Source organism: Lutjanus erythropterus, chromosome 7, assembly GCF_056507025.1.
Source record: "Lutjanus erythropterus isolate fLutEry1 chromosome 7, fLutEry1.hap2, whole genome shotgun sequence".
Lineage (NCBI taxonomy): Eukaryota > Metazoa > Chordata > Actinopteri > Lutjaniformes > Lutjanidae > Lutjanus > Lutjanus erythropterus.
Genome location: NC_139323.1, coordinates 14,362,421 through 14,386,746, shown reverse-complemented (window position 1 = coordinate 14,386,746; position 24,326 = coordinate 14,362,421). Strand labels below are relative to the sequence as shown.

The 24,326-nt window shown below is 39.5% G+C and overlaps 1 protein-coding gene across 2 annotated transcripts in view; it reads left to right on the top strand.

Moving 5' to 3' along the window:
• Nucleotides 1-24,326, top strand: part of pip5k1ca (phosphatidylinositol-4-phosphate 5-kinase, type I, gamma a) — a 58,841-nt gene that overhangs the window by 18,429 nt on the left and 16,086 nt on the right. For both annotated transcript variants that reach the window (XM_084722860.1, XM_084722859.1), the window contains exons 2-12: nt 8,308-8,339; nt 9,190-9,276; nt 9,475-9,605; nt 10,432-10,549; nt 13,707-13,859; nt 18,472-18,771; nt 19,612-19,820; nt 20,830-20,913; nt 21,167-21,215; nt 23,093-23,177; nt 23,552-23,713. In XM_084722860.1, the coding sequence (XP_084578986.1) occupies nt 8,308-8,339; nt 9,190-9,276; nt 9,475-9,605; nt 10,432-10,549; nt 13,707-13,859; nt 18,472-18,771; nt 19,612-19,820; nt 20,830-20,913; nt 21,167-21,215; nt 23,093-23,177; nt 23,552-23,713 (1,410 nt within the window). The remainder of the gene's footprint in view (nt 1-8,307; nt 8,340-9,189; nt 9,277-9,474; nt 9,606-10,431; nt 10,550-13,706; nt 13,860-18,471; nt 18,772-19,611; nt 19,821-20,829; nt 20,914-21,166; nt 21,216-23,092; nt 23,178-23,551; nt 23,714-24,326) is intronic.

Sequence of the window (24,326 nt, the reverse complement as noted above, 5' to 3'; positions counted from 1 at the left end):
TCAGACGCAGCTGTCAATGCTGCCTACACTATGTGATGGTAACATTTAGGTGACACACCAAAGACATCATTTGTTTTTCATCCAGTGTGTTGCTTTAGATCTGCTGCTTTTTTTGTTGGTGTAGTTTAACAACAAAATAATTAATTTAGGAAAGTTCTAAAAGTGCTACAATTTCACTGTATAACCTGGCAAGTTGTAACAGTATGTTGTATTTATTTAAGTGATATCAGTGGAATTAAATGTCACAAATGCAAACCACCAGAGTGACGGTGTTCAGTTACAGTGGATCGTTGTTGTCATATGAGGCTGCTGCTGGTTGTATTTAGCCTTTTTTTCTATCAGTAATGCAGTGTTTGTTTTATAACATAACGGGCTGATTGCTTGGCCTCTGGTATTGCTGCAACTTGACACCGCACTTCCTAATAAATATGACCCATAGATCTCAGAGCTTTAATTCAACATTAGGGTTGCAGCCATTGACTACTTTTATTGTTGAAATATATTGATTAATTGATTAGTTGCGTGGTCTATAAAATATCAGGAAATGGTGAAAAATGTTGATCTGTTTCCCAAAGCCCAAAATGGCGTCCTCATATGTCTTGTTTTGTCCACAATAAAGATTCTGGTTGACCTCAATTAGGGCACCATGGAAACAAGAGGGAGAAAAGTGTGTGCACAAGTGTGTGTGTGTGTGTGAGAGAGGGAATATGAGGCCAGAGCAGACCTTTTTAAAGCACATAGACCGTAATACAGACCATAATACAGGTTATTATAACAGCTCAGTGTTACAGTTAAGTTAAAATGAAATGTTTTAATGAGAGTGTGTCATGAATACTGAAAAGCCCCCTGTAAATCATTTAAAAGGGACGAGATCAAGAAAAGCAGAACCTTGAGTTGACTTGTGATCCGTATGTTTTTTTTATGAGTAGGCCACTTAGGATCTGCACTATCCTGCACATCGTAAAACAAGTTTGGACAAGAACTGGTTTTAAGTATGTCTTTTTAAATGAGCCTGTATGATGGAGAAGACACAGGAGCAAAGGTTTTAATAAAGAGTGAAAGCAGACTGTATTGTTCATTCTGCTTTCATATCCACACAGACAATAGACATCATATGTTTGAGTTTTTATTACAGTTTTATTGAGCTGGACTGTGTCAAGTCGTCATGGGAACACTGAGTTTAGAGTAGATGTCACAGATTACTGAATTTAAAGGCTGAAGTAATCCTCTCTGTAACCCTGACTCTGATCATCATATTCAGTGATCTGATCAGCTGTGTGCTTTAAAGCATACAAGCAGAGTAAACAGCAAAAGCCACCAGCCAAATGCTGGTGAAATATTAAAATGGCTGGTAGATTTCAGACACAGAATAATGATATATTATTGAGTGGCTTGTAAATTTGAATTTTTTTCTGTCAATGGCTGTTAGATGCTCACATTTTAAAAAAGTATTTTCCACTGATCTGGTACCAATTGACATTTACCCTTAACAAGCAAAAAGTAAAAAATATGCTGTGCAGCTTTGCAACATTGTTCAAATTCTCAAAACTATTGTGAATTCTAATTAAGATTCCAGTGGAAAGTTTCCAAAGATTTAAAATGCCAGGATTAATTTATTAAACTATGTCTGAAATGATGCACCAGACATCTTGAATATTTCAATCTGATGGATTAGATTCAAATAGTCTTAGGTTTGAATGATTTAACAGTGTTCACAACAGAGTAAAATCTTAAACAAGCAGGAGTAAAAGAAGAAAATTGGAACGGTTATATACTTTGTAGAGTGCTTTTTTAAAGAAAAAAAACCATATCTTTGATTCCAGGTTCTCCAGTGTGAATATTTCCTGTTTTATTTACTCCTATATGACACTTTATGTGTTTGGATTATGAGGAAAATAAGAGATTTGAGGACACCATCTTAGGCCTTGGAAAATAATGATTTTTTCACTGTTTTCTGACATTTTAAAACAAACTGTTAATTGATTAATTGAGAAAATAATGAACCGTTTAAATAATCATGGCAGCCCTGGTGTGCTATGTACACTGCAGTGACAATTTCAGTTTTTCTGAAGATGCTCTGTCAGACAGACAGGGCCTTGTGTAATTCTGTGGTCTAGCAGATGATGATGTATATGAATGTATGCATGAGAACTGGCAACAGCCTGGCTGTGACAGTGGTGTCACATGAATGGGTTAAATTTTGATTGGTTGATTATATATCCTGAGTCAAACACAGAGTTTGTGTGTGAAAATGATGTAAATACAGTAAGCCTGGGTCTCGCTTCACCTCCCATGCCTATCAGTAGCTGGTAATGGACCAGTCTGAGGGTGTGAGAGTGGCTCATTAAACCAACACATAGCAGCTCGGCTAGGCAACAGTCTCAGCTAGAAGCTATTTATTTGGATGGGTCTATTTGTTGTTCCATTCCCTGCAGAGCTCTGCAGACTGCTGCAGCGACATGATGGTGGAGTAGGGCCTATTTTACCCCGTGTCCTCATTCTGAAGCTTCTTTACATAATCAAAAATGGAATCACTTGGTACCTGTTCGAGGTAAATAGAGGGATGTTAACAGTGAAATCATGTTATGATGTCAGGCTCCTGTGCTCCAGGTAGACGCACACCTCTGAAGATGTTTTTCACAGTTTCTACAGGAAATTCATCATGAAATATTGTTTTAAAAAGCATCTTACTCAAATATTAGTAGCCTAATATTCCATATTAATAGGTGATTTCTTTATTTACTAATTTAGCTCTATTATACTTCTTTCTTTAGATTTCAGACTGTAATACCCTCCTTTCCCTTAATAGGACAGCATTCAAGTGTTGCGTTTATCACAGATAAGATCACTTGTTTCAGCACTCTGTACCTTATTAAAGACCACCATTTCTGTCCTCTCATGTCCTCATGTCCTCCTCTGTATTTTCTCCATATACTGCAGTATACTCTTGTCATCTTTATGTCTCTCTATTTCTTTAATGTTATCACTCAAGTGCCATAGAAATAGCGGAAAGGCTTCATGGTTTTTTCACTCGCACTTAGAATTGGTTGCTTGTAATCACAACATGATTTCATGCTTGAGGAGGAGCAATATAAAAGATAAATATGGGAATTTTATATAATGTAAATCTACAAGTTAGGCCATGATTTTGTATTGATGATTGATTAGATAGCTTTGTGTGGTTTATAGATGTTCCTGCATCCAAAAAGACCTCATAATCAGGCTGCAGATTAATGTTCTGTCTGACATGTATAGACTGACTGATATCTAAACATCTCACACACAGATACCTGAAGCATAAGTTTGCAACATTGTTAAGGAAGCTTTGATGAACGGCACGGCAACGCAAAAAAACAAAAGTCGGTCCAAGTAAAAACAAAGTCAGGAGTCCAGCAAAGAGTGATCCAAGCAAGTGTCGAGCACAACAATCCAGAACGAAAGCAGGAGCAAAACAAGAACACAGGGGATGAAACACAGACAATTTGATAACTGAAAAAGGGAACACACACTGACTGAATACACAAAAGACTAATTAACTAATGAGACACACATGAAACTAATGAGGAATCAAAAAAGGTGGCAACAAAGACAAGGTAAGCACTTACCAAATAAAACAAGGAATACTAAGTGAGATTCCAAACTATGGCAAACATATTTTTTTCATATACAAGCCAAATAAGTACTGCTTGCTAGGGCTGAACGATATGCCAAAACTATTTGCACCAAATAATCATATTTCCACATGTCTGGAGAATATGATTTGTAGGTCAAAACATTGCAGCTCCTGTGATTTAGATATTACACTTGGTCATATTGTGATTTAAATAATATTTAGATTAATTGTTTATCCATACTGCTCTCTGCTCTTAATATTAGGAGACATAATAATAGTGTTATCATGATGTTAAAGGCTATTAGTAATTGTATTGTTAGTACAATATATAGAAAGCAGAGTGGTTTTGTAGTATCTACCTGTAGACTTGAGGAGTAATTGATTACAGGTAACATGATTATGTAATATGGATACAAAAAAAGGTGACTAATCCATTACAGTTACAGATTAAAAAAAGTAAGAAGATTGCAGATGTGCCTTTTTTTTACCTTTAAGTCAGTCAATCAATAAATTGCACATAACAAAGGAAGGAATCGTTGGACAAACTAATAAACCTAAAACCAAAACTAAAACAGAAAGTTACAATACTATAATATTTGTGGTGCTCGATCAGGTTACTGACTTTTTTAACAGTAATTGTATCGGAATACGTGTTTAAAGTAGCCCACCCGACCCTGTCTAACTGTATTGTGTATTTCTGATTAAAGTCTGGCGGGGAGAGATGGAGCACATGCTTGGACACATACACAGTCTGACTCAGGCTGACTTCACTGCACACACACTGTGCTTTAAAATCTGTAGTCTCAGCTAGCAGTCAGTCACACACTCACACCCCCCCCACACATACCTACGCATGCATACACACTCTGAGGGCAGTCCTAACAGGTGCAGGCATGCAGAAAACAAGAGATACAGCTGCAAAAAGATACATGACATACATACACAAAAATACATGCACACATGGGGAACAGACGTTTGTAAAGGGCAGAAGAAATGTGGAAAAAGACACATGTATTCATAAACTTGGACCCACAGACACAAATAAATAGCACAGCATGGTAAAAAGCATGAGAACCTCCCCTTTAATTATCTGCATTGCAAACATTCCTTCACAAGCAGTTTTTTTTTTTTTCTCAAATTTTATTCCCTGGATGTTCCAGCTTGCAGGGAGCGTTGCTGGGATTGCATTGGCACGCTTTGGCTTGCTCATCCCGGTGCGAATGTGTGTGTGTGAGACTGAGGAAGAGAGATAGAGAGACGGAGCAGGAGGAGGGGTGGCAAACAGGCTATTCTGTGGCTCAGTCACATGGGCATCCACGAGAGGCAGGCAGGCGGGCAGACAGGCGCACAGAGACCAGAGAAGGCTGGCTATCAATTCAACTGCGAACACACAGTCAAGCTGTGAAGATGCTATCCCGCTCCTGACTGACACTGGGTTATATGGGTCAGCTGTTAGTGTCTCAGCTGGTGACGGCGACAGATTCATTTCATACTGGTTAGAGGTTGGAGCCAGGAAGTCACGTTTCACCTCCCGTCTTCCTTATTTGGCCTGAATTGTTCAGTAGACCTTTCTCACAGCAGCCATGTTGATATCAAACAGTAGTGTAAACACAGGTGTTACCAATGATAGTAATTAAGGTTGACTGTGCAACACTAAATGGAATGAGACCTTAATTATTTAATTGGTAACACCTGTGTTTACTCTACAATTTCATTATCAATATACATTCTGTGAAAAAGGTCTAAAATAATGTCAAAAGGTATCTACATAATCATGAGAGTCTTGCTCAAATGTACTTTGACACAAAACAGTAACAAAACAATAGACCTGTTTTACTGCAGCAATATTGATATTAAGTGTAAACAGGTGTAACCACCGATACCAATAGAGGTCCCGTTTCATTTAGTGTAGCAGAGACTTTGCAGTGACTCAACATGCACAATAGCAGCACCCTGTTTGACCTGAATGTAACAGTAGGGGTGGGTAAAAATATCGAAAAATCGATGCATCGAAATTATCCGCCTCCTAATTCAATATCGATTAAGCAAACCCTCTGAATCGATTCACCTCCTGGCCATTGGGGGCGCTGTGTGCAACATCTTCGTGTGATTTGCGTTTTAAGGACGGAGGCTGCACGCAACCAAACAACAACAATATGTCTGCAAACTACCGCCATCTCTGTCCGCGCACAGAAGATAACAGAGTCTGTTGCCGTCTTCATTCGCAAGGACCTTCGACCGTACAGTGTCGTGGAAAATGAAGGTTTTAAGAAGATGGTACACACACTTGAACCACGATACGCTATACCAACACGAAAACACATGACAGAGGTCGCCATCCCGAAGCTGTACACAGAGGTGAAGGCAGAGGTTTATATGCACAAGTAAGCTATTATGGTGCTGCTAATGTTTTATTTTCAGATGTTTTATTGCCCAAAGATGTGAAGTAACGTACCACATGTGTTATGGGCATGAAAATAAATATTTAAAAATTGCCAACAGGTACTCTTAATTATTTGTGTATTTCTACTTCTTACTGAATCGATATTGAAGAATTTAAATCAATATCGAGTCGAATCGAAATCGAATCGAATCGAAACCTAAAGAATCGAAATCGAATCGAATCGTGAGGTTCTTAACAATACCCAGCCCTATGTAACAGTACCTTAATTAGTATTATTGGTAACGCCTGTGTTTACCTTCTATTTCATGTCAGAATGGCTGCTGTGAAAATGATCCGTAAGCCCATTTCACCGTAGACATTTTGACATGTCATAGCAGGAAAAGCACACGTGTATTAAAGAACATCAATGATGGCTGCATTCCACTCAGGTGAGGTCCTGGTATTGTGCGTTCTGGCTCACTGGAAAAGCTCATTGGGGCACTTGGAACAGTCAGTGTTAATAATTCCACCTGTACTTTTCCTGCCATGACACGACGAAATGTCTGTGTTCATACAGTTCTGTAGTTGACTTTTAGTCATGCTGCTGCTGTGTCGCCCTGTATTCCTCCCAGCTTTTTTTGTTCTACATTTTGACATGTCATAGAAAGAAAAGCACAGGTGTACATGATAAAATGAATGGTGGTCAAATTCCATTTAGCTGCTTCAGTTTCAGGATTCTGGTATTGTGCAGGTTGGCTCGCTGTTGTTATCATTGTTAATGTTCTGGGTCACACCTGCGCTTTTTCTGCCATGAGAGGTCAAGCTGTCTTCTGTGAAAAAGGCCTTTTATTTGCTTCTAAATGTAATGTATGTGCAGCACTGAGTGATAAAGGCAAATCTAATCATCCAAAACTATTGCACTGTCACAAAAATACCTTTTAAGTCCTTCTTACCCTGCCTGGTAAAATAAAAACGGAAAGTAATCATATAAATTAAACTTGTGTTGTCTCTAAATTGCCTGCAAAATTAGGATTATTTTATCTGATCACTGATGTTTGTGTCTTCGTTTATTTATTCACAGCAGCCGGTCTGTGTTGCTGCTGCTGTTGTAAACATATTTGCAGTTTCTCTATAAATTCCACCATCTGGGCGGCTGAGTGTCATATTGCTTCTGATGATTATGATGAACAGAGAGTGAATCAATCAGCCTCACTCACTCTTGTGCCGTCTGAAGCTCTGTCTCAACCCTTCTCTCCATGTCTTTCCACTCTTTCATTTGCACATTTTGTGTTCTCTCTTTCCTGCCCTTGTGTGCCTTCACTTCATTATTATTCTGAATGTAATACATCTATAATTATGCATCTATTTCAGGCCTTCCTGATGAAAACAATCCTCTGATTGCATTTCTCTACTTCCTACATTCTGTTACTAGACTAAAAAATATCACTACATAGCAGGATGTAAGATGGCTGTACTTCTGAGATTTGTTAGATTGTGATACGTACGCTGTAACATGTGCTGTTTGCATTTGTTTGTTGGTGATTAGCCCCGTAAAGCCTGCTAAAAAGTGTGCATTGTAGTTTAATCCCACAACAAACTCAGAGCAGATTTAAACTTTGCCAGATGTTTGTCTGACCCTCTTTCCATCAAGATTAATTCATCTTTATGTATTTATGTTTCTGTATGTTTGACTCTTTGCATTGACCTAAAATTTGACATTGATTGGATTTTACTTTTGGACACAACAAGATTTTGTTTATTTTCTATTTTTGGGCTTGTGCCAGCCAGGCCTATTGTATTAGATGGTTCTAATCCCAATAAATTCAACAAGTCAAAACCAAAGCTGTAAATGACTGTATGTAGGCACAGTTGTGCACATCAGGATGTGCACAAACCTTCAAGGCAATCCATAAAAGAAATTTGAGATTTTTCAGTCTGGACCAAAGTGGAAAAAAGACTGACAGACTGATATTTCTAGATCCATGTTGCTAACATGGCTAAAATGCATTTATCACTTACACACACACACACACACACACACACACACACACACACACACACACACACAGTATGTAGGGCTTTACAGAGGACTCGATGCCCTTGTAGCTGATGTTAGTGTTTCCTGCAGTTCCTCTCGCTGATGGGCCCCTACTTGTGTTTGACACTGTTATTACATAATGTTGGACTGCTGTGTCCACCCTTTGGGATTCATCATTGTCACAGAGAGTACTAATGATGCTGAGTAATGGAGCCTCTCCGTCTCAGTGCAACTAACACAGTCTTCTCTGTCTCTCCTCTCTGTGTCTGTCAGATGCTGCTGCAAAGAAAGCCTTCATCACAGAGGTGAGCTGCCGTCTGTCCCTGTGATCATTTCTGCTCTGTTATGCTTCTCTTTTTAGTTCCCTTTTGATCCTTCACATCAATAACTACTTTTATGGTTTCAGCCAGACGCTAATGAAACCACTACAAAGGTTTGATCAGAGGATGTTGGGCAATTAATATTTGGCTCAGTTAATATTTGGGTCAATTAACGTTTGCTGTACATAATTTTCCTCGCCTGGTGCGTGCAGACTACAGAGTACCAGAAAGTGTAGTGAAACAGATTATTTAAATATCACTTTAGTATTCTTTGTCTTTGCTAGACAGTTTGGCTTAGATTGTGTTAATCCTCCTAATTTGGTAAAGCCCACCCATCTGGTGCTGCAGCCACTGCACTGCAAGGTAAAGCAAACGTTTAGAAATATTGCACAGTTTGCTTAATTTGTGTAATTCTTTTAAAATGCCACTTTAATTCAAAAAGTTCAATGAACGTTTCTTACAATAGCACCAGTAATATTATGGTGGATGTCCATCTTAGAGATCTATCTGCTGCAGCCTCTGCCATTAAAACTAAATCAGATTAAATTGCAAACTGTGCTATCAGACCTCATGCTATGCACAGTTTAAGCAGGAGTTCTACTAATTAAAGATCCTAAGAACAGACTCAGCAATATTGTTCCATTTTACTTCAATATGAACACCTGCTCTGCTCACTGAAAGTCAGTTTGTGACATCAAAGCTTAAAATCTGCTCTCATGTATTAACACAGTGTCACTCCCCACTCTTTAATATTTAAATAATCAATGTTAATGAACAGGTGCAAATCCTCCTGTCCCCATAATACAAGTTTCTCTCTGCCTCTGTTTCTCATCAGATGCCCTCGTCCTCAGGCCAGCCTGGTCAGGGAAAGAAGATTGGCCACAGAGGGGTGGACGCATCGGGTGAAACTACATACAAGAAGGTACTATAGTCAGCACATGCCTGTTTGGCAAGACATGGGACTCCAGTTTGGACAAAAACACAGAAAACAACCCTTAATAAGCAGGGCTTTATGGGTGCTGGAAATCATTAACAATGCTTGAATTTTAATGTGGTGTTGTGAGGGTTAAAGAAAGCGGAAGTATTTCTCTCACCACTTCTCCCTCGCCCCTCTTCACAGACCACATCCTCAGCCTTGAAAGGTGCCATCCAGCTGGGCATCGGTTACACGGTGGGCAACCTGAGCTCCAAACCTGAGAGAGATGTGTTGATGCAGGACTTCTACGTGGTGGAGAGCATCTTTTTTCCCAGGTCTCTCCTGCAAACAAACACATAAAACATAAATATTCTGTATACAGTACGTCCAGTATATTACTATTGCACATGGATAATATGATATTAATGTATGTTGATGGAATGATTTCAGTAGGACGTGTTTGATGTTTTTTTTTTTACTGATTTACTTTTGCAATTTTGTTTTGGTGGAACAAAAATTTGCAAAAGAACTGAACAGACACTCATATTTTATCAGCAATTTTAAGAGTTACAATCCCAAAGAGAGACATACAGAAACAACATAAACAGAGCATTAGTACACAGTTGATGAAAACAATTAATCATGATCAGTTGATTGGTTAAGTATTTGATCAATCGAGTAAAATTTAATTGATCTACTGTCAAATAAAGATCGGAAATATGCATTTAATCTGATATTGTGTTTAATAATTAGGCTTTTATGTCAAATATACAATATGTTGCTGTGGAAATGAAGCTTTGATTGAAGGGGAAAGGCATTTGGTATGGTAGGGATAATCAAAATTGGATTTTTTTTTTAAAATAAGGAATAATCAATTAATTGATCAGTAATGTTACCAGTGATCGATTAAGGAAAGTGCTTACGATTTGTAACCCTACCACTAATTTGTAATGAGAAAGAAAGAAAAGAAAGAAAAAAACCAAAGGAATTCATTTCTTTCCATGTAATATCCATATTCATGTGTAATAATCATTTTGACCAGTACTTACAAAATGTATCATTAAAGAAAAGGTTGAAGTGTTAAATGTTTGCTTGAGAACAAATATGGATTTGATGACTGTCTTCTAATGTTATGTGTTCTGATATTTTTCTGTCCTTTAGTGAAGGCAGCAACCTCACTCCAGCCCACCATTTCCCAGACTTCCGCTTTAAAACATACGCTCCCGTGGCCTTTCGCTACTTCAGAGAACTGTTTGGCATCAGGCCGGATGACTACCTGGTAAGATTTGACTTTCTTCTTTGACTTTTTTCTTTCTGTATCATCAGCATGCCTAACTTAATTAGATTAGAACTATATTGTACAAAGTGAAAGAAGAGGGATGAAAGGGAGACAAGGCCCAGAAAAGACAATGAAACACAGAGGGAATGAACAGAAATAAAGAAGGAATTAATAAAGATGAAAACTGTGGATGAGGAGAGAGGATGGTTGAAGAGAGGGAAGGCAGGTCTGCAGCTTGTCACCCCTCATCAGTGTGGAGGACCTGGAGGCTGCGTGATTCACCGCGCTGCCCTGAGCAGTCTAGCAGAATATACATACACTGCTGCTTAGTCAGTGTTTCTGTGTGTTCCATGTGCACATATCTTTAATGCATCAGCACTCAAGCCACGTGGAGACGCCACATCCTGCCCTGTTTCTGCCATTTCTTCTCAGGCTGCCTGTGGTCACTCATCACCATATGTCCACATGCTTCGTCTGAGGACATGCACGTTATCCCCAACTTGTAAAAAGACTTTTGACTTGTGTTGTAAAGAAACAGACTATCACAGTCAGAAAGTAAAGGTTCTTCTTCTTCTCCTTTCTTTCTTCATCCTGCTGCGTCCATGTAAACTGCTAACTTGTCAAGTGTGTAGCCGGTTGTACTAATATTAGAAATACACAACCTTAAGGGAACAGGGTGCTTTAATTCAGTCTAATTGGCCAAAGTGATAGAGAGTGTCCTTTATTAGGACTCTGGTCCCAATTTTAAGGGAGTCCCTGAATCTCTTACATCCAGTGGTGCTGCTCTCTACCTGATCATAAATCTAGATCTCCTGTGGAGGTGGAAAATAATATTTCATGTGGCAATTAAGTGTCATACTACATTCATAGTAGTTGAGTAGCTTATGTTCCTGGAGACATTACTTTTCCACTGACATCTTATTGAGGTGTTTGGAAGAGACATCATGTTCTCATTGACTCTTTCATGTGTAAGACATTTGGCAAGTAGAAAACAAAACATCTTTTACACACATAAACACATAAACAGCAACTCTGAAACCACACATGGATTAAATGCATTTATGTATGAACTGTAAAAGAATAAAAGATAAAGATCTTGGCCTGTACATGTTCTTGATGGTGGGGGAAACAGGAGGAGACCCATGCAGGCATGAGGAGAACATGCAATCTCCGCACAGAACGGCTGTGTCCGAACTGGGATTCAAACCTACGACCACTGCGCTGTAACCACCGCCACCATCGCCGCCATTTTCTACATAACTAACTTCATCTCACAGTCTGAGTCAGGTCAAACGACTTAAGGCTGGAGTATTGGACAGGTGATAAATTTGTCCACCTCCCAGTCAATGCTGTGAGCAGGTTTGGACTCGTGTTAACAGACAGCAGATGTCTCTTTCCAGTGATTATTCAGTCTCTTGACCAGGGTCCTTGACATTTCACCTCTGTAGTGTTACTCACAGCTGTTGCATGTGATGTCACACTCTCATTACGGCGTACCAGCAGAAATCTTTATATGTGCAGGGCTGAACACAATTATGCTCTCAATCGTCAATTCTGTCTAAAGATGTCAAACAAAAGTGGTGAATGTCTGTCTTAATTTCCTGTAAGCCCATGTAATCTAGTTTAGCAATGATTAATTGATTAGATAGTTATGGCTATTTTGATAATCGATTAATCTGTTTGAGAAATTTGTTAAAATAAAAGTTCAAATTCTTTCATTGAAGCTTCTTAAATGTGAATATATTTTGGTTTCTTTACTCGTCTCTGACAGTAAATATCTTTGGGTTGATAAAAATTAATTGTTAGTTGCAGCGCTAATACGATATAATAAAGTTATTTGTTTTATTTAACTGTTTATTTGTCTGACTGTTATTATTAGTCTGAAACCCAAAGGAGGCTGAAACAAGTGATTGTTTTGCATTTTGATTGAAACATTAATAAAATGATTGATCAGTTATCAAAATAGCTGCACATTTAATTTTTGTTGATCAACTAATCAATTATTTGACTCAATGTTGCAGCTCTAGAGATATGTAATGCTCATGTGATTTAACCAAAATAATTGTTTTCTTTGTTCTGCAAAGGCTGATCCCACGACTAAGTAATTTCCTGCTTAAACAGACACAATATAAAGAGAAGCAGATGTTGATGGACACATGATTGTCACATTTGCATTAGCAGTCATATGTTAGTGCTTAGGAACAAAATATCAGGTCAAACACACCTCAGCAATAAATAATCTGTTCAGTGCTCTTTAGTGGTTAATATCTTCTTATCTTGCATTTCCCAACCCAACTTTGTAACTTTCAGATTGTTTAATTTACAAAACGATTTTCCTGTCCATTAAATTAGCCTGTTTGTTGTGAAGATAACATCATTCTACATGTTACCGTTTCCAGTCAGCCATACCATTTGAACATTTTTCACTAACCCTGTTCGGTCGTCTTTTGAGGGAAAAAACGGTATAAAAATTAAATGTCAGGCTCCTCCAAAAGGGATGTTTGAAAAGTGAGCCATTAGCGGAAGGTATGTGGGGGCGGCTTCACCTCTTTTAAAAAATGATGTCTGTCATTACTTGCTTTTAAGCTGCAGAGGGAGAGGCAGAGAACTGGCTAATAAGCTGAGCTAATCATCACACCAGCAGGAGACTGATGTGTGTAACAAAACTGGAATTTCAAAGCAGTCATTATTTGACATCTAAATGAGTCCAGTCTATATTAGCTACCTCTGCCACACTGCATCATGGCACTTCTTATTCACTTTTTTTTCTCTCACCCACAGTCTTTATCTACCTCTCACCAACGTTTCTTCATCATCACTTCTACCATAATGTGTGTGTGTGTGTGTGTCTGTATGCCTCTACATGATGACTGTGCTCGTGTGCTTTAGATGTATTTAATCGATCTTGGACATTATTTCATTGTCTATATGTGTGTCAACATGCTGTTGTTTGTGTTTGATCACCAGTGTTGTTGAAAGCAGCTCATTGTCAGCACTGCAGGCAACTCCTAATTCACATATTTTGATCCGTGGAGGCTGTACTCAGATTATCATGCTTCACTAAAGGGGAACTCCACCACTTTAGCTGGGAGGGTCCACTTTATCCCATTTCCTTGTGAAAGCTTTCTTACTCAGTGTGTTTTTTGTGTCTCTGCAGTACTCGCTGTGTAATGAGCCTCTGATCGAGCTGTCCAATCCTGGAGCGAGTGGCTCTGTCTTCTACCTTACGAAGGACGACGAGTTCATCATAAAGACTGTGATGCACAAGGAGGCTGAATTCTTACAGAAACTGCTGCCAGGATACTACATGGTAAGTGTGTGTGAGAAAACTCGATGTGCAATGCCAAAGTGAGGTGAAAACTAAATGCGAAATCAAATAAGCTGCCACTGGATCTCAGCTGCATTGACTTAGTGAGCCTTAACAGTTGGTTTCAGGTTCAGTAGTTAAACCCATTTTCCTGTCACGGCAGGCATAACACATGCAGGGTAGAGCATGGTGAAGGAATACTGCTCATGTGTACAAACAATAAGCCTGTGTTGACACTGTATATAGTGAACGGATTCATAAACACTGTACAAAAGCTGGAGAAGCCTGTCAGTGTTCATTGTACATACATATCACTCACACTTTCATCTAAATGTTGACCTCCCTGACATTCTTATTTGGAGTCATATTTTTAGATCTCAGGTTTATGTAAGACCCTGGAAATCTCTCCTCGGAGCGTGACATCCTTTCCGTATTAAAGCAGACATAACAGCTCTGTGATCTCCGACTGAAACCCCGGGCCATGCGGTTTCATAAGAGACTGGCCAGTGTATTTCATCATTTCATGCCCCCTCCTCCCACCCTCTCAACGGTCTGCAGGCTCATTCTGAATGAACTCAACCAGCAATAGCTCCATGTATGTCCATGCCGCCATTCTATCCTCTTTAAGGTTCACGGCCCGCAGCCTTGTGTTTATTCATGTGCCGACAGCCGTGGCCAAAGACCACTGCAGGAATTCATTTAATCATGTAGGGATGTTAAAGGCTCGGCACATTCACTATGACCTTTTTCAATTCTTTGGTTGTGCTCTGAAGCATATTTGCATGTATAATTGGTTTTACAAAGAGGTTTAATGAAGATAGAGAGCTTTCTTCTCATGTAGGATGGATGTAGCCTGAAGCCAGAGCAGGTGGACTGAGGAAAAGAGATAGTATAGCACAGATAGGCAGGTTAATCAAATGCATGCCAGTGAAAATATAGAGTAAAGAACACTCAAAACAATGCAGATAGATGAAACTTTATAGATGCACAGAAACACAGATGTGAAGAACAAAATAAAAAAAATGGGGCGCTCCAGAGCTTTCAAGAGCTGAAGGAGAAGTGTGATTTCTTTCAGTATTTACAACTAAGTGATTATTATGTAAAAGAGATTAAGTTACACTCTTCCATTTGAGTGAACACAGTGATTGAAATTGTAACCAATGCTTATGAGAAAAACAAACTGAGAATAATTTCAGCACTCTACAGTGATCTAATGGAGTCTAGAGTTAGCTCACCTCTCTATATTAAAGTGAAATAGGAGACTGAACAAAACTGAAACTCAGATGATGAATTGTATAATATGTGTAAGATTCAACATACATCCACCAGTTCAGGGAGGTGGAAGGAGCTCTACTGGAAGAATTTAACTCATTTTTTATCACTCCAGGAGTCAGTAGCCATGCAGCAGCCTCACTGCCAGCTGTGATATGAAGCTGCAGACCACATATATTTTGGAGCTGTCCAAAGATTGAGCCATACTGCAGGGACAGATACTAATACTTGTAAGCACAGACCCCACAGGCTATGAAGCCCCTAAATTTGGTTGACTTGTGATATGGCATTTCTTGAGGAGATTTTTTTCCAGTGAAAAATGAACTTGACTTCTCTGCTAGTTGAGGTCACACTGGGAAACAAGGAAAGGAACAAGGACCAAGGAAACAGTATAGAAAGGACTCATCTCACCAATGACAGTGGCTGGATATAGTAAAGGAAATGACCTGGTATGGCACAGATAGATCGCAGTGTCTGTTTATCAGTATGCACTGATATGAAAACTTTTTTATGGAGCATAAAAGGCAATGGGATGATTTTGATTTAACACAATGGAAAACATTTCTGAGGACATGAGGAGCTCCCAAGCAGGTATAAATACAGAGAAGCTGCTTCTTGTTTTACAACATGCCCCTGACTGACGTGCTGTATTAAAATCTTCAGCAGTTGACTGATACTGAACAGTACTGCTGATTATTTTGCGCTTCTCTAATAAAGATATTTGTTTAAGAAAGCATACTTTTGAGGACCTTTGCATAGTCATATCAGTGCAAAATAGCTGCATAATCCACACAGAAAATATCTTTTTTCATTTCAGCTCAAAATTCAAATATATATTGGTCACCATATTGGCAATATATGATTTTTTCACCTGTGAAATCAGTATTGGTATCAGTATCTGTCTCAGAAATCCCAAGTTATAGGAAATCCTAGACATCCTTGTTTATGTATGACAAGGATGTAATTTCATTTTATTTTATTGTTATTATGGAAATAAGAAATGTAATAAAAAGTGTCAAAAAACACCAAAGCACTGTGCAATTCATGTAACTACAGAATATACTTCCCGTCATACTAACTCATCTGTGTCTGTAGTAAACATAACAGGCAACATGCAGGCAGTCATTGGTGGAGCTGAACATGTCTCCTACAGCTGACTGGCTGATGGTAGTGGGTTGGCCGAGGAGTCTGGCTCTGGGCAGCATACAGATCAGAGTGATGTAACCGACTCCACTGCTGCTGCCACTCTCCACTCTCTTCTGTCTGTTCACTCTTTCTATAATACGACCAGCCTCTCCATCCTCTGTCACGTTTTAATGTCTTATCACTCTCCCTGCTGCTGTTACACTCTCACTGTAATTTATTTTCCTTTATCTCTTCCTCTTCCCCGCCTTTTAATCCACACTTTCTCCTTCTGCCTTTCTTTCATCATATTTTCTCTCCATCCCTCTGCTCTCCCTCACGTGTCTGTGTTGTTGGCTCATCACTGCTCTGCCCTCTTAACATTGACAGAAGGGTCGTGTGTGGCTGAGGGCAGAGGATGCTCTTTCTCTCTCTCTCTCTGCAGCCTCTATCTATCATTTTACTGCTCTCTCGACCGGTTTCCCTCATCTGAAGGTCGTTCACACAGAGACTTACAAGTGCCGGGCCTTTTTAGCCACACTTCCACCGTCATCCTTCATCTCTCCTCTGTCTGCTTCTCTTCCTTTCTCCTCTTGAAGTCGTTTCTGCCCCTGAATGCCACATGTTGTTATCACTATATAGACCATGGCTCACTCTGTCTCTGTTTCTCTTCCCTCTCATTTCTCTAATGGGACTGAGCTGGCCCCAGTCCCAAGGTCAAAGCAGGTTTTTAACTGAGCACCCAGCTCAGACTAACCTCATTTGTTTGGATTGACTACTGAAATATTCAGCACAGATTGGTGATTGAGGCAAGAGTAAAGGCACAAAAATGTAAAAATAGAGCAGAGTATTTGTTAAAGTACTATTTTCAATATTCATCCATGTCTAAAGCTGGAGAAGTTTATTTTTTGGCGTACTGGAAAAAATCTTCCATAATAACCTTTTAACATAATGTAATTTAAGTGGTCTGAGAGAAAACTAGACTTCTGCTCCTCCTCTGGGCTCTGTTTTCAGGCTTTAGAAAATCTAGCCGGTGACTTTGGACAATCAGATTTCAGTAAAATAGCTGATTGTTGTGTCTCATTTTGCAATCTGGCAATGAGACTCAACAAGTGACCATCTTTCTCCAGAAACACCTTCTGCACATTTCAGTTAATTTTGTTGTAACATTTGAATAAGCAGAAAATTGTATATAAATTAGATGCCTTCTTAAACAACATTTCACCTTTATCTTAGTCATTTCGGATGCGCTTCACTTCTACAGTGTCATTGTAGGACTGCAGCAGTTATTTTCATTACTGAATAACCAGCCAACTATTGTCTTTGCTAATCAATAATTGAATTTGTCACTAAAATATCAGATAATACGTAAAATGCATGTCACTATTACATAAAATCCAAGATGACGTATGCCAGCTGCTCCCACACTGCATATACACGTAATAATAATAAACTTCATAGCACCTTTCATACAGGGGGTGTAACTCATAGTTCGTTAAAACGAAGAGACGAGAATAAATAAAAACAGACAAGTTAAAGCAAGTGCAAATACTGCAATATAACCAAACAATCAAACTTCTAGTGGCTTGTGAAAGGAAACTGATTTCACACAAATGTTGATTTTGTTGGTTGATTTTCTCATTCTAATACATTTTAAAATTGGGTTTAAAATTTGGATAAGGCTGTTATTCTGAGTCTCCCATACCTTCCCCTGTGGTCCCTGTTGAATTCTTTTTAGATGCACTGTGGCTGAATTGAAGTTTGAGCCTGATCACCTCTATGTTTCATAGCCCTCAGAGGAAAATCCTGATTTGTGTTTGCTCTCTGTTATGTAATACATCCTGGTGTGAACTGTAGCAAGTGTGTGAACCCTGAGTAAGGTGTCATGTTTATCAATTAACTGTTATCAGAACATGTGTCACCTATCCTGTTGCTCATGCATTTAATTTAATATATTTTATATTAACCTTTTTCTCCTCCTATGAAGTGTCAGAAACTGTTTATTTGACACATCTTGCTCTTGGGTCCACACAAATGTCAATTAAACTCTTCAAATCAGTTTTCTCCAATGTAAATTTTTTTTTACCATTTTCCGACATTTAATAGACCAAGCAATTAATCGATTCATTTGAAAAATAATTGGAGAATTAATCAGTAATGAAAAAAAAAAGTTAGTTGCAGCCCTCCTTAAATGTGTCTTTTCTTTTGCACTCTTCTGCAGAACTTGAATCAGAACCCTCGCACTTTGCTGCCCAAGTTTTTCGGCCTCTACTGTGTCCAATCGGGCGGGAAGAACATCCGCGTGGTGGTGATGAACAATGTCCTTCCACGCGTAGTCCGAATGCACCTCAAATACGACCTGAAGGGCTCCACCTACAAGAGGCGAGCATCCAAGAAGGAACGAGAGAAGGCCAAGCCCACATTCAAAGACCTGGACTTCATGCAAGACCTGCAGGACGGACTGATGCTGGACCAGGACACTTACAACGCGCTGGTCAAGACTCTACAGAGAGACTGCTTGGTGAGTTAGATGGAGACAATACATTACAGCTGCTCTGTAAAGGCTCCAGTTCTATTTTATGTTGAGACATACAGGCGAGAGAGAGAGAGAAGGAGGAAGGAAGAAGGAGAGAGAACCAATTTAGGGGTGGTTTACCAATTCTGAAGGAGGATCACCCAGATCAAGAGTCTCCAGAGAGATCCTCCAGAGAGAGAGAGAGAGAGAAAGGCAGTAATGGGTAGAGGGGAGGATTAGAGGGATGATAGAGGGAAGGATAAAATGATGCCATAATACAGCGTCTCTAGGGGAAAGAGGGAGTAGAAAGTCCACAAAAGAGTAGGAAGTAGTAGAGTGGAAAGTCCACAAAAGGAAATGGATAAGCATTGGAGAAACCAGGATGCTTATGGTGCCATGATTAATAATAGAGGATTGTGGATGGAGGGAAGCAGGAGTGAAGAAGGCAGAGAAAGAAAAGGCTATTTATGAGAGTGTTTGGAGTTCCCAGGATCCCTCACTATAAATTAGAGCTTTGTTACAAGAAAGAGGTTTAACAAGGTGTCTGGTCTGGTAGCAGGCTGCCTTCTCTTGTAAATCACCACCACCTAACGTTACTTTTACGGTGCATGTGCCTTGGAGGGAGTATATGTTCACACACTGGCTGCTTAATACATTGTTTATTAATGTGTGTATAGTTCACTTTCTTCCTGCGTAACATCCTCAGTGTTACAGCTCTCATTCCCTCTGCTGCTGACACTGTTATGCACTCTGGATAAAAGCTTTCACCCTGATTTATGCGTCACGTGTCTGTCGATCACTGCACACCACTTATATCTGTCTCGATATATATGTCCTTTCACTCAGGTGCTTGAAAGCTTTAAGATCATGGACTACAGTCTGCTGCTTGGGGTTCACAATATGGACCAGGCGGAGAGGGAGAGGCAGATGGAGGGCTCCCAGGGTGGAAGCGATGAGAAGAGGCCCGTGGCCCAGCAGAAGGCCCTGTACTCCACAGCCATGGAGTCCATCCAGGGAGGAGCCGCCTGCGGAGGGTCCATCGACACTGATGACACGTGAGTTTAGCCAGAGAGACAGGAGGCTGTTGGCAAAAGAGCTGGGTGATAAATATGACTGTTGGCACTTACAGTAAGGGGGAGTGCATGTCTCAGACTTTCACTTTCCTGCCATCTTAATAGTAATAGATAAAGTGGAGTGTAGATTAACAATCAAAAACTTTAATTATTAGCACTTGTAACTGCTTTTATCTATGACTTTTATTGGCAATTCAACTGCTTGCCCTTCACTCTCATGCTTAAGCTCCTCCTCTCAAAAAGCTTCTTCTTCAGCTTTTACACTCCTTTTAATGTTTACACTCTGACATGTTCAGTGCTTCAACTTCAACTGACACTACAAATCATTTTCATGTTTCAGTTTCAACTGACATTTTAAACCTTTTAGCGCTTCAATTGACACGTCAACTGATTTTACATATATTTTACAAGCAAACATTTTTTTTGTAGAATTTTTAACCTGTTTCCAGTCTTACCATCTGTAAGTTTCAGCACAAGTGGGCAAACATTCGCTCAGAGAAAACAATGTTCTAGTCTAAAAAGACCACAACCTTATAAAACAAGATTTAAAAGGTCAGACTGAAGCAGGTTGCTCCACTTTCAAGCCACCTTGAGGGCAAACTTGAGATTTACCCATCAAGCAGTCGGTTTGATGGGTCGTGCCAGAAGATGTCAGACTGTGCTTTGGTTCAGTGTGGATTAAAAGGTTGGCAGCTCGGCTACAGGCCAAACCCTGCAAGCTATGAAACTAAGACAGTTATGATATTGACTGTGGCTTAAGTCTAAGTGGAACTTATATACTGTCAATATTCAATGAATGGAATTGATTAGACATACTTAACTTGAGGCAGAAAATGTATTAAAAAATATTTTGTGTTTCAAAATAATTCTCCTGTAGCTGCTTCACAATAAAAGCCACAATCTGTTCTCTTCATTGGACAGTTTTTAGTATGAGTTGCCTGCTGGCGACTATAGACATGTAGAAAATGTACACACTTTGTTTCTCATTTAGGATGGGCGGTATCCCGGCTGTGAACGGAAAAGGAGAGAGACTTCTTCTCTACATCGGAATCATTGACATCCTGCAATCCTACAGGTAATCATCACAGTAGTCATATAATCAGACATGGTCAACACAGGTCATCAGTGTGACAGGCTGACATGGTCAAGTCAAATAACTGTATGTACATGGTGTTTACCCATACCCTGAAACAACTTAATCATCAGACAGCGCATTTAAGGCCCTCAGCCTACAGGCATGTTGCTTATATTCACTTGCCTGTGATCCTAATGTATAAGACGTGTTCAACATCACAATGTTAAACGGGGCTTCTCTTTGTTTTCCGCAGGCTAATCAAGAAACTGGAGCACACATGGAAGGCTCTGGTTCATGACGGGGTGAGTTTTTAATAGCTTTTTACACAGAGACACTGCCAGTCTGATGCAAAAGCGTACAAGTGTATGTTATATTCAGCAACACACTGATTATTTTCTAAGCAGGCAACAAAAAATGTAAAATAGTATTTGTCCTAACCCTCTCCATCTTATGTTGTATTATCACATTATCCACACACGTGACTGGTTTTGTTTTGTACATAAAGTCTCTTATGAAGGTACACAAAAAAACAACAGTTACATGTAGTGTGTACCAGACCCCATAAACAATAGCCTCAAGCTTTTGTTGTTTTCTGTGGAGCCTTCTATTAGCTTCAAGTTTGGCAAACTACATTGTTTTGAAGAACAACCTGTCTGTCTCCGTGTATTTTCTGCCAGCTTGTCTCCTCCCTCATCTTTTCATTTCACTCTCTTTCAACCTCTGCCGCTAACACTGTGAATATAAACTGTATTACATTCTTCTGACACAGTAGCTGTGCCCTCCCTTTGCTTCACATCATTATTGAAGAAGTTCCACAGCACACAGGTCTATTCAGACACATTAATGTCTGTGGGTGTGTTTGAATGTGAAAGCTTATTAGAAGACAGCTTCAAGCAGAGCTATGGATTACTCAAATGTGAATTATATGCCTATCACCAGCCACAGTTGTCTTTTATTGAGGTAATATAGCTGTTTACTCCATGAACATTCATTCTCATTGTTGTCTGTTATTGTCATGAAGATTAGCCGTTACAGTCCTGAGGTTTGCTCATATTATAATAAATCACCTTTATAAGCACTCAGCCTTTTTCTTTTGCTGTTTCCTGATCTTATTTTTTTAAAAAGTTGTTAAAAGATGTTGCTGGGGAATCTGTAAAAGTCACATCTTAAAGGTCTGTTGTGTAAGATTTACAGGGATTTATTGGCAGAATATGATATTCTTAAGCTTGTTTTCATTAGTCTTTAATCACCTGAAAATAACAATAGTTGTGGTTTCGTTACCTTAGAATGAGCCATTTATATCTACAGAGATCCTGAACCACCATGTTTTTACAGTAGCCCAGAATGGACAAACCAAACCTTTGCTCCAGTTATGGCCTTTCACATTTTGCAGGTTTTGTGGCCACGTAGGTTCTCCTGCACTAAAACCTAAACACTGGTCGTTTATGTAAGCTCATGACAGCGAAATGGAAGTTATTTTTTTATCGATCTTTTAAATTTAATTTTACAGTCCATTTCAAAAGGAAATGTACACTTCTGTTCATCATATTGATCATTTTACAATATTCACAAAACAGTATTATTAAACATAAGAAGTTCTTAAGATAGAATCAGTCCTATCAATAATCTCTCTCCATACTCACTCCACTCTCCCACTCTGAAACACACTCATGCGCAAGATATATGTGGGGGAGTGAGCAAACCCGTAACAGCCTGCTGTGCGTCACTGTTGCTGATGCTAATGGATACTCCTCACTCTCTCTTTGTTACACACAGTTGGCTCAGTTAGGTGGAAGTCTTCAAAAATGTTACTCATCGTGATGTGGATGCAAAAAGCTAATAATAACAGAGCTGCCGTTCCTTCACTTCCTCATCGTCCTCCATCCCTCCTTCCCTGTCTCAGTCTAAACCAAACACCAAGTGTCATCTGTCAGTCTGCTGGCAGAGTGATCTGAGTCTGCTGCAACATAAATAATGAAGAGACGTGTCTGTGGCCTTGTCTCACTGTGTTTCTGTCTGTCATTTCTCTTTTTTTGTGTTCTGTCTGGTGGCTTGACCCAAAGAAAAAGAGAACTAGGACACTATAGGGACTATTAGATCGTTTAATCTATTTAAGCACTGGTTTGATCATTTTATTCATGCACTGTTTGTCTCATTAATCTCTCCGTCTCTCTCTCAGGACACTGTATCAGTCCACCGGCCAGGCTTCTATGCTGATAGGTTCTTCAAGTTCATGAGCAGCACCGTTTTCAAGAAGAGCTCCTGTGAGTTCAATTCACGTGAAGACACTGCCTTACATAGTCAGGCCGGGCTGTGTGGGAAGAGCCACAGACACAAATGTCAGATGCCAGGCTTCTGTCTCTTTTACTGCTGAGCCTTGACAGGAAAATCAGACACAGAAGCTAACTGCCTTATTAGGTGCTGCTTCATGTCATGTGAGAGTTTAAGATCAATTTGAACCTTGTGTAGTTTTCTTTTTCATCTCTTTCCAAAGATTTTCACATCCAAAGAAAGGATTATTTAGTAACATAGCAGGAGGATAAATCATTTTTAAAGGTTTGAGTTTAACTTTTATTTTGACAAAGCTATATGCCACGTCCCTGTTTTCTTTAATGTGTCAATGTGCACTGTCCCTCAGCTCTGAAGTCGTCTCCATCCAAGAAGGGCCGTGTGTCGTTGACGGTCCCTAAGTGTGCCGGTCCTGGTGCAGCCTGGTCAGCGAGCCAGCTGCCCTCTGAGAGAGACGAGAATATCTATGACCTGAGAGGAGCTCGCAGCTTCCCAACGCTGGAAGATGAGGGTAAATTACACCTGTGTGCAGTGTTGCAGTGCAGTGACTTAACCCAGAATAACTAGACACACAGCAGAGGCCACATATTGTTTTTAAACTAAAATTAGTACATATATGCATGTTTTTGAAGCACGACTAAACCTACTAAAAATAGGCAGTTGACCCTGTTGCCATTGCCAGTAGACAGATTGGCCTATGGCTGGAAAGCCATGACTCAACTCATGTCTGTGCAGCAGAGCAGAGAGAGAGAGTCTCTGTGTGTTCAGCTCGCAGTCATTTCGTAGCTTCTAACTGAGTCACTGGTTTGAAGTTTAGTTCCTCTCCTGCGTTGCTGTTTGCAGGTTCAGGTACCTGCTTTATTTTACTGTTCTGTGTTTGCTTTCATCTGTATACAAGTCGTATTAAGTTACTGCTGATGAAAACTCACCATTTCCTGATTTTGCTGCTTCACAATAAAAGCTTTTTGAATTTTTAGTTATTTTACTGTAGAAGAATTTGTAGAAAATATTATCCACTTAAATCCCATTATCCCGTTAAATGTTTCTGTTGAAAAACCAGCTAGATTTCTCATCCAGTTGAGGAAACATCCTGAGATGCGTCATATTCTAGCCACTTAAACTCC